Raw genomic sequence first — 10,625 nt, forward strand, 5'->3', positions numbered from 1 at the left:
ATTCACGAAAACCAATATCATGATCCTCGAGATGAATTGTATTTGGTCATCCGTCAGTTGAGGTAATTGTTTAATTTGCATTCCTGCGACCTCTTGTATGTATATGGAAAGAAAATTCTTACTATTTTCCGAGTTCACAGCCAATGCATTATCACTTCCGAAAAACTGCATTGGATGTACTGACGTAGATATATAATAGAGTGATCTACGTGCAATATTAAGAACGAGAAATCTTCATTCTGACTTGCAATAAGAGGGGTTAGTCTAGCTTTTTCCTGCTAAGAAATGAAGGTACCCATTACTGTCACCAGTTACTGTGCTATGCTAGTTGTCCTTATTATATATCAGCCCCCAAAAAGAATGCCCAGTGCTGAGCTATTGCAAGATCGGATAGTTTGTGATTGGTTCCCAGAAATCAAGCTCATGCACTTGGCTCCCAGAAAGTCAACACTCACGTTGGCTTCCATTTTCCTGACCAGCAAGACGTGCTTCTGCTAATGTAGGCTTGTGCTCCAAAATTCCCCATCAAGCTGGCTCCTGCTCCCCCGAATCCTACCCCCACCCATCCAAAAGCTTCAAGATCTCACAGAAATCTCCCAACTCCCGTTCGTCGGAGTAGAGCCTTCATACAGCCCCGCCCACACATCCACGCGGCGGCTGCTGCCATAACTTCACCGGAGTCGCCTCCTCCTTCCGCGCCACATCACCGGTGCCGGCCAGGCTCTCAATCTTCTGCTGCTGCCGCCGATACGATGCTGGAGCTGGCATCGACATGCTTGTGAGGGCCACTTCTTCCATGCTGTTACTGTGCTGTTGGTTCTGGGTGCTGCTGATCAGGGGCAAGCTCGTGAAGGTAACTATGCCTATGCCTGCAAGATTGGATTTTTACATGTAATTTGTTCAAGATCTACATATAAACGTCTTGCTCACACCATTCTCTTCTTCATTAATTTCTGTAGTGCACCTGTGTTGGAGGAGTTTCCTCCGAGAGTTCCAATGGCAGAGCTGGTGGTCACCATGGCGCTCCGGCCACTGGTTGCCATGCTCAGGGACAAGGCGTCCAATTATCTCCTCGACCAGTACAATGTAATGGAGGGAATGGAGAAGCAGCACATGATTCTGAAACGCAGACTTCCTATCATTCTGGACGTCATCACTGACGCCGAGGAGCAGGCGACGGCCAACAGAGAAGGGGCGAAAGCCTGGCTCCAGGAGCTCGAGAGAGTAGCCTATGAGGCAAATGAAGTCTTCGATGAATTCAAATATGAAGCACTTCGCCGTGAAGCCAGGAAGAATGGACACTACAAAAAGCTTGGATTTGATGTGATAAAACTCTTCCCTACTCACAACCGTGTTGTGTTCCGTCACAGAATGGGTAGCAAGCTTTGCAGGATTCTGGAGGATATCAATGTTCTCATTGCAGAGATGCATGACTTTGGGTTGAGGCAAACATTGTTTGTGTCCAAACAGTTGAGGCAGACACCAGTGTCCAAGGAGTGGAGACAGACAGATTATGTCATCATCGACCCACAAGAAATTGCCAGCAGATCCAGGGGCGAAGATAAGAAGAATATTGTTGGTAAACTACTTGGTGAAGCTAGCAATGCAAATCTCACAGTAGTTCCCATCGTCGGAATGGGGGGCCTTGGCAAGACCACATTAGCACAGCTCGTATACAGTGAACCTGAAATACAGAAGCATTTTCAGTTGCAGCTCTGGGTCTGCGTCTCAGATACCTTCGATGTGAATTCCGTGGCTAAGAGTATAGTTGAAGCATCCCCCAAGAAAAATCATGATACAAACAAACCACCACTGGATAGACTTCAAAAACTGGTCAGCGGGCAGAGGTATCTCCTTGTACTGGGTGATGTCTGGAACAGAGAGGTCCACAAGTGGGAAAGGCTGAAAGCTTGTCTTCATCATGGTGGCAATGGTAGTGCAGTATTGACAACAACCCGTGATAAACAAGTTGCTGAAATTATGGGCGCAGATAGAACCTACAATCTCAATGTTTTGAAGGATTACTTCATAAAGGAAATTATTGTGGATAGAGCATTCAGTTCAGAGAAGGAAAAGCCTCCAGAGCTACTCGAGATGGTTGGTGAGATTGTGAAGAGATGTCGTGGCTCTCCCTTAGCTGCAATTGCACTGGGATCTGTACTTCGTACCAAGACCAGCGTTGAAGAATGGAAGGCCGTATCATCTAGAACCAGCATTTGCACAGAGGAAACTGGAATTTTGCCAATACTGAAGCTTAGCTATAATGACTTGCCAGCACACATGAAGCAGTCACTACTAGGAAAAGGGCTATAGATGGAATTGACACTAATGGCGCACCAGACATGTAGTGCGCCATTAGTATATACTGGGTTGACATCACTGGAGTCTCTGTGGAGAGAGCACCCCCCATTGTTGGAACACCTTTCCCTTCGAAACTGCAGTACCCTAGTATCCTTGCCTAACGACCCGCAATCATATGGATCTCTTCAACAACTAGAAATTAAAGGTTGTCCTGCAATAAAGAAGCTCCCTACATCCCTCCTGCAGCAACTGGACAACATCGGCTTCAAAGAACTAGATGCCCGTTTTGAAGGTACGCACGTCTTTCTATCTTTGCCACGTTCAACCAGAAAAATGCAGTCCTCCAACCGACTCCATTTACAACGTCAACACCTTTGTACAAGTTTGTTCTCCATTTTTTTAATGTCATATAGGTAGAAATCTTCATGCTACATTACTTTGTACAAGTTTGTTAATCTGACATCATTTGTGATATATACAGTAATGGCACTCAAACCAAAGACATGGAAGGAAATACCGAGACTAATCCGTGAGTGGTGGCCGGCAGACAGCGACAGCGACAGTGACAGTGACAGTGATTGAAGGTTGTTTTCAGTTATTTTTCCTTTCCAGGGAAAACCTCGAGAGGAATAGGGTTTCCCGGTTAACAGAGGAATACAGCATGAACCATTTCTTCGATATGTCCCAAGATGCAAATTCCGTAAAGATTGTGCTGTTGCAAATTGTTCCAAAAAAGAAACCATTGTGTGGACAAGTATGTGTCAGTCTACTTGTATATACTTAACAGCCAAGCCAAGAATCGGTGACGCTTTGTGCATCTGTTTGCTCCAAAAAAAATGCAAATTCTGAAGGTTGCTCTTTTGAGAAGTGCCCCCAGAAAGGTCATGTCATGATTACAATTGATTGGCCTTGTTGAACTTTGCCCTTTATCTTGTTCAGATACTTCAAATGTGAATTAGATGCTCCAGAGTTGGTACAAGTTGGGATATATGCCCACATTTGTGAGCTATATATCTAGTTGGTACAAGTTCAGATACTTAAAATGTGAATTAGACGCAGGTCGGCTGCAAACCTTGGTGATGTCCCGACTTATAGTTCATCTGGAGGGACTTAATTTTTATTTAGTGGCAACGACAAATAAGCTGGTAGAGATAGCCAAATTAGAAGCCCAGGCCCAGCCCATCCCAACTTGCCGACCTGCGTCTCCCCTTGTTCGTCTTCCTCGCCGGCCGGACCGCCTCGTGCTGCTCGCCGTCGCCGTCCGTTCATGGCGGCGGCGTCAGCCTCCGCGTCCTCCAAGCCCCCGTCCCACATCTCAGCACGGGCACGGGCGCACGGCCACCGCGGAGGATGATTGGCCATTCCCCTCCCTTCTCCCCCAAATCTCTACTCCTCGTCTGGCGCAGCAGGCCGTCCATGGGTGACATCCAGCCAGGCCTTCCCGCCAACACGAGGTACGGATCCTGTTCGTCCGTCTTCTTCCGCGGATTCGACCCCTCCCTCCTGCTATGTGGTCTCGAGTGGTCTCGAGTGGATTTCCCGTCCGTCCATGGTTGGCAGGCAGGCTACAGAGCTGCCACTCAAGACAGTACATTTTCTTTCCAAACATGGTTACCAACAAAATATGAAAATTCTATCATTACTAGGAGTACTATTTAACAATTCCCTGTATCTGTATGTAGACTTCCATTATGTACCATTGTTTATGTTATTAACACATGGTTTTGCTAGGGAGGACGGAGAGCGAAGATGTGTTCATGTTATGTTCTATTACCAGTTTTCGACACACGGTTTCGTAGCAGACTCTGGATAGAACACACCGCTCAATTATGTTCTGTTATGCAGGATGTAAGAAATGTTTGTGGCAGTGCACAAAAGAAAGTCGAGAGATTGATACAGCTGCTGTCGGTAGTTTTCAGCGAGCTTACCAGCTTTTATGAGGTAAAACTTGTTACACTAGTAACGTGCTAATTGTCTACTAGTATTCTTCAGTCCTATAATATAAGACGTTTTTTGACACTACACTAGTGTAAAAAAACATCTTACATTATGGGACAGAGGGAGTAGTATTCTTCAGTGCTTGAAAAACAAGGATGTCAGCCAATTCGTTCACCTCTAGGACCTACACTTCTCCTTACTGGAGTCATCTATATTCATGAGCGCCTTAATTCCTTTACAACTTGCATTCGAGACGGCAGATATTGGAAGACCCAATATAGTTTAGAAAAAAGAAAGCTCTGCCAAGATAACCTGCTAAGACACTAAGACCTTCCAAAGTATCAATTGGTAACATGCAACTCTGTTTTACAATGTTTTTTTCAGTTACTAAGTCTGTTTTTCATCGAATGGAAAACCATTTTATACGGTGCAAAGCTAGTCTTCCCAGACCCTGGAATTACCATAAGACACTAAGACCTTCCAAAGAAATGCCAATTGTTAATTATTCAACTCTGTTTTACATTGACTTGAAATCTTTTTTTTTCAGTTGTTCAAGTCTGAGTTTCATCGAATGGAAAACATTTTTGTATCTTGCAAAGGTAGTCTTGCCGGACTCTGGAATTACCATATATGCCGATCATTTTGAAATGGGGGAACACCGTGCAAGTGGTGCTGTTGGAATTAATTGTGGTCCTCCATTGCATGCATGCTCGTCCTGTGTGTTGCTCCTATCTTGTCAGCTTTGTAGCACAAGTGGTGCTGCAAATGCCCAAAGACTTGTCTGAACTGAGGGCCGCCGGCTGGAATGACTGCTTCTGAAGCATCTCTATGAGTGGCTGAGACACACAGAGAGCAAGGCCACACAAGAGTCATCTATACTGGTTGCTTCATGATCTCCCAAGCATTTCCCAGAGGAGTAGACGCCTGCCTGCCACAACTTCACAGGAGTAACCGCCTGCTGCCGCTGCTGCCTCTGCAACGGCGGAGCTGCTGCTCCTGTTCGGTGTCCACGTGCCAGTCATCAGAGCTTCAGGTAACTACGGTTGCGAGATTGGATTGTTTTTTTCATTTGTTGAAGAACAGCTCTCGAGGGCTGCACGCATCTTGCTCACACCATTCCCTTATCCATTGATTCTGCAGTGCGCTTGCGGCGTGCCACGTGTTGTGCTGTGTGAGTTTCTTCCAAACCTTCCAATGGCGGAGCTGGTGGCCACCACTGCGATTCGGCCACTGGTGTCCATGCTGATGAACAAGGCGTCCAGCTACCTCCTGGACCAATACAATGTGATGGAGGGATTGGAGAAGCAACACAAAATTCTCAAACGCAAGCTTCCGGCCATCCTTGATGTCATCACTGACGCCGAGGAGCAGGCGACGGCCCACAGAGAAGGGGCGAAAGCCTGGCTCCAGGAGCTCAAGACCGTGGCATATGAGGCAAATGAAGTCTTTGACGAATTCAAGTACGAAGCACTCCGCCGTGAAGCCAAGAAGAAGGGGCACTACACTAAGCTTGGCTTCGATGTGATAAAATTCTTCCCTACTCACAACCGCATTGTGTTCCGTTACAAAATGGGTCGCAAGCTTTGTCGGATTCTACAGGCTGTTGAGGTCCTCATAACAGAGATGCATGCCTTTAGGTTCAAGTACCGGCCACAGCCGGTGGTGTTCAAAGAGTGGAGGCAGAGCGATTATATTATCACTGACCCAAAAGAAATTGCCAGCAGGTCCAGAGACAAAGATAAGGTGAAAGTTATTGGTACACTACTTCGGCAAGCTAATAATGCAGATCTCGCAGTTGTTGCCATTGTTGGAATGGGGGGCCTTGGCAAGACCACATTAGCACAGCTCATATACAATGAACCTGGAATTCAGAAGCATTTCCATTTGTTGTTGTGGGTATGTGTCTCTGATACCTTTGATGTTAACTCCCTTGCCAACAGTATAGTTGACGCATCTCCTAAGAAAAATGATGACGCAAACAGACCATCATTGGAGAGACTTCAGAAATTGGTGAGCGGGCAGAGGTATCTCATTGTATTAGATGATGTCTGGAACAGAGAGGCCCCTAAGTGGGAAAGGCTGAAGGACCATCTTAAGCATGGTGGCATGGGTAGTGCGGTGCTGACAACAACTCGTGATAAAGGAGTTGCTGAAATTATGGGTGCAGATACCCACCTTCTCGGTAGTTTGGAGAATAGATTCTTAAAGGAAATTACTGAGGCTGGAGCATTCAGTTTGAGGAAAAAAAGCCTGCTGAGCTAGCCAAGATGGTTCATCAGATTGTGATCAGATGTTGTGGCTCTCCTTTAGCTGCAAGTGCACTGGGCTCTGTACTTCGTACCAAGACCAGCGTGAAAGAATGGAAGGCTATAGCATCTAGAAGTAGCATTTGCACCGAGGAAACTAGAATCTTACCAATACTCAAGCTTAGCTACAATGACTTGTCATCGTACATCAAGCAGTGCTTTGCCTATTGTGCTATATTTCCAAAGGATTACAAGATTGATGTGGCAAAGCTGATCCAACTATGGATCGCAAATGGCTTTATCCCAGAACACAAGGAAGATAGTCTTGAAGCCATTGGACAACTTATTTTCAATGAGCTTGCCTCAAGGTCATTTTTTCTGGATATTGAGAAAAGTAAAGATATCAGGGGGTATTATTCCAGATATACATGTAAAATCCATGATCTTATGCATGATATTGCAATGTCTGTTATGGAAAAGGAATGTGTTGTTGCAACTATGGAACCAAGTAAAATCGAGTGTCGTGCAGATACTGCTCGGCATTTGTTTTTGTCATGTCCACAACAAGAAGGTATTTTGAATGACTTTATGGAGAAAAGATCCCCTGCTATCCAAACCTTGGTATGCGACAGTTATGTGTGTTGCCCATTGCAGCATCTATCAAAATACAGATCTTTGCACGCCTTGAAGCTCTGTATCAGAGGGACAAAATCATATCTTCTGAAACCAAAGTATCTGCGTCACCTGAGGTACCTTGATCTCTCAAACAGTGATATTAAATCACTTCCTGAAGATATAAGTATTCTATATAACCTGCAAGTGTTGGACCTTTCCAACTGTGATGATCTTGTTCGACTTCCAATGCAAATGAAGTATATGACCTCCCTCCGTCACCTCTACACTCATGGATGTCGAAAGTTGAACAGCATGCCACCAGAACTAGGAAAACGCACTGAGTTGCTGACACTTACATGTTTTGTAGCAGCAATTACTGGACCTGATTGCTGTGATGTTGTAGAGTTGCAGCATTTAAACCTTGGTGGTCAGCTAGAGCTACGCCAGGTAGAGAATGTTGAAAAAGCAGAGCTAAAAGTGGCAAACCTCGGAAACAAGAAGGGTCTCAAAGAACTGACATTAAGATGGAATTCTGTTTGTGACACCGAGGTGCTCAACAATTTCGAACCACATGATGGGTTGTAGGTTCTGAAGATATATTCCTATGGAGGAAAGTTCCTGGGTATGTTGCAAAACATGATTGAAATTCTTCTTGTTCATTGCGAAAGATTGCAAATTTTGTTCAGATGTGGTACATCGTTCACTTCTTCAAAACTGAAGGTGCTTGCGCTCGAACATCTCTTAGGTTTTGAGAGATGGTGGGATATAAATGAGAGGCAAGATGAACATATAATATTTCTTGTGCTTGAGAAGTTGTTTATTAGTAATTGTGGAAAGCTGGTAGCATTACCTGAAGCACCATTGTTGCAAAGGCCTTGTGGAGGTGCTTATACATTGGTACACTCAGCATTTCCTGCCCTAAAGATGCTCAAAATGGAAAACTTGGAGAGCTTTCAGAGATGGGATGCATTTGGAGAGACTCGAGGAGAACGGATATTATTTCCTTGTCCAGAGGAACTGTCAATGAGAAATTCCCAAAGATGTCGGCGTTACCTGAGGCACCATTGCTGCAAGGGCCTTGTGGTGAAGGTGGTTATAGATTGGTACGCTCAGCGTTTCCTGCCTTAAAGGTGCTCAAAATGAAAGACTTGAAGAGCTTTCAGAGATGGGATGCAGTTGGAGAGACTCAAGGAGAACAGATATTGTTCCCTTGTCTAGAAGAACTATCAACTGAGAAATGCCCAAAGCTGTTGGTGTTACCTGAAGCACCATTGCCTCAAGAACCATGTAGTGAAGGTGGCTATAGATTGGTACGCTCAGTGTTTCGTGCCGTAAAGGCGCTCAAAATGAAAGATTAAGAAAGGTTTCACAGATGGGATGCAGTCGAAAGGACATTGTTTCCTCAGCTTGAGAAACTGTCAGTTCAGAGATGCCCCAAGCTAATAGATTTACCCGAAGCACCAGAACTAGGTGTATTAGAAATTGGGTGTGGCAAGCAAGAGCTATTCAATTTGGTAGGCAGATATTTGTCTTCATTGACGAAACTGGTATTGAAGCTAGAATACAAAGAAACAACATCAGAGGTTGTGTGCACTTCAATTGTACCAGTGGCCAGCATGGAGAAATGGAACCAGAAATCTCGACTTACAGTTATGGAGTTAAGATGCTGCGACTCCTTCTTTGGAGCAGCTGCACTAGAGCTGTGGGACTATTTTTTACACCTTGAAGAGTTGGAAATTGATAAATGTGATGTGCTCGTCCAGTGGCCAGAGAAAGTGTTCCAAAGTTTGGTATTCTTGAGGAAATTAAAGATTGTAAGCTGCCCAAATCTGACTGGATACGCACAAGTTCCTCCTGAGCCATCAGCAACCAAAAGGAGTCAACGCCTGCCAGGCCTGGTGTCTCTTGAGATAGGATATTGTGCAAGTTTGGTAGAGATGTTCAACATACTGGCATCTCTCAAGAGAATGAATATTTATGGGTGCCGTAAACTTGAGTCCATTTCCGGCATGCAGCAGGGCATGTCAGAGTTAGTTCGAGGGTCTTCTTGCAGTGAGGCAATCATGCGTGTAGCTGCATCAGAGTTGTCATCCTCACCCATGAATCACTTTTGTCCATGCCTAGAAGATCTATGGTTATCTAGATGTGGAAGCTTACCAGCGGTTCTGCATCTTCCTCGGTCCTTGAAGACCATATCGATTGCTAGCTGCAGTAGTATCCAAGTCCTATCATGTCAGATGGGTGGGCTCTAGAGACCAGAAGTCACTACGTCCATAAATGTAGCAGAGCCATCCGTAGAAGTAGTAGCAGCAAGAGAGCATTCACTTCCTCCTCGTCTCGAATCTCTAACAATACGGTGTTGTCGTGGCATGTTGGGGGGGATTCTCCGTGTGCCGACGTCCCTCAAGGAACTGCGCATTGATAGCATCGATGAGTTGACATCGCTGGAGTCTCTACTAAGAGAGCACCCCCCCATCATTGGTATACCTTAGGCTTAAAAACTGTAGTACACTGGCATCTCTGCCGAATGAGTCTGAAGCATACAGGTGTCTCCGAGAGGTTGCAATTAAAGGCTGTCCAGCTATAAAGAAGCTCCCTAGAGGCCTGCAGCAACAACTGGGCAGCATCGTCTTCAAAACACTAGATGCCCGTTATGAAGGTACACACGTCTTTCTATCTTTGCGTCATTTAACGAACAGATGCAGTCATCCATCCCATGACATGTACCACATCAACACACTTGTAGAAGCTTGTTCTCCATTATTTTTATGTCACACATTATAAATTTTTATGCAGGATTGGTTTGTACAGGTTTGTTCTGACATCATTTGTGACATGTACAGTAATGGCACTTAAACCAAAGACATGGAAGGAAATATCAAGACTAGTCCGTGAGCAGAGGGAGGCTGCTCAAGAAGTCAGGGCACGCCAGCAACCCACCATGCCGGAGTAAACAGGGCGGAAACCATCATAGGAAGCTTCAAATAGTGTATGTAGCAGGTGACTGTTATGGGCTTCAGATATATTCCTGTAATGCGAATTAGTTCACCTCCTTCATCGTTTCCCAGGTTTAGCAGAAGTTGGGATATATATACTCACACCTGTGAGCTATCTATGTATGTACACATCTAGTTTTAGTCATACTGATTGTTGGGTTTAGTCCCACATCGGTTGTGGAGGGAGACATAACACGACTTATAAGGGCGGGGGTGTCCCCTCCTAACAGGCTAGTCTTTTGGGGGGAGAGGGCCCAAGGCCTGTCATAAGTCGGTGTTGCTCTCCGGTTGGGCCTGGTTGACGCATGTGGGTTGGAAACGCTGGTGATAGCGGACCCGGGATTGCGTAACAATTGGTATCAGAGCCCAGGTGCCCGGAATGAATCTCGGTAGACTCACGGGTGGTCGGTCATGGTTGGTGGGCTGGAAACGCTGGTGTTAGCGGGCCCATGGATGACCGATGTGTGAGGGGGAGATTGTTGGGTTTAGTCCCACATCGGTTGTGGGGGGAGACATAACACGACTTATA

At 45.5% G+C, this 10,625-nt stretch overlaps 3 protein-coding genes and 1 pseudogene across 3 annotated transcripts; all 4 read left to right on the top strand.

Moving 5' to 3' along the window:
* The first annotated feature begins 629 nt into the window (after window positions 1-629).
* LOC119315382 (putative disease resistance protein RGA1) lies at window positions 630-2,583 on the top strand. Its single transcript, XM_037590010.1, has 2 exons — window positions 630-853; window positions 960-2,583. Exon 2 carries the CDS (start codon window positions 997-999, stop codon window positions 2,311-2,313), a length of 1,317 nt encoding a protein of 438 aa, XP_037445907.1. The 5' UTR covers window positions 630-853; window positions 960-996; the 3' UTR covers window positions 2,314-2,583.
* A 2,228-nt stretch (window positions 2,584-4,811) lies between these two features.
* LOC119315393 (putative disease resistance protein RGA4) lies at window positions 4,812-6,530 on the top strand. The gene is made up of 2 exons (XM_037590022.1): window positions 4,812-5,272; window positions 5,380-6,530. Exons 1-2 carry the CDS (start codon window positions 5,129-5,131, stop codon window positions 6,499-6,501), a joined length of 1,266 nt encoding a protein of 421 aa, XP_037445919.1. The 5' UTR covers window positions 4,812-5,128; the 3' UTR covers window positions 6,502-6,530.
* On the top strand, window positions 6,474-7,934 carry LOC119315403 (putative disease resistance protein RGA4). The gene has a single exon (XM_037590032.1). The coding sequence runs from the start codon at window positions 6,507-6,509 to the stop codon at window positions 7,683-7,685; it is 1,179 nt and encodes a 392-aa protein (XP_037445929.1). The 5' UTR covers window positions 6,474-6,506; the 3' UTR covers window positions 7,686-7,934.
* Window positions 7,935-8,031: 97 nt separating this feature from the next.
* On the top strand, window positions 8,032-9,922 carry LOC119349955 (annotated as a pseudogene).
* The last annotated feature ends 703 nt before the right edge of the window (window positions 9,923-10,625 follow it).

The sequence above is a fragment of the Triticum dicoccoides genome, chromosome 1B (genome assembly GCF_002162155.2).
Source record: "Triticum dicoccoides isolate Atlit2015 ecotype Zavitan chromosome 1B, WEW_v2.0, whole genome shotgun sequence".
NCBI lineage: Eukaryota > Viridiplantae > Streptophyta > Magnoliopsida > Poales > Poaceae > Triticum > Triticum dicoccoides.

Excerpts from the sequence above, each read along its gene's own strand:
- LOC119315393 (XM_037590022.1), top strand. The coding sequence starts at position 5,129 with ATGATCTCCCAAGCATTTCCCAGAGGAGTAGACGCCTGCCTGCCACAA. Across the intron at positions 5,273-5,379 it reads GCCAGTCATCAGAGCTTCAG|TGCGCTTGCGGCGTGCCACG; the intron begins GTAACTACGGTT and ends TTGATTCTGCAG.
- LOC119315403 (XM_037590032.1), top strand. The coding sequence starts at position 6,507 with ATGGTTCATCAGATTGTGATCAGATGTTGTGGCTCTCCTTTAGCTGCA.
- LOC119315382 (XM_037590010.1), top strand. The coding sequence starts at position 997 with ATGGCAGAGCTGGTGGTCACCATGGCGCTCCGGCCACTGGTTGCCATG.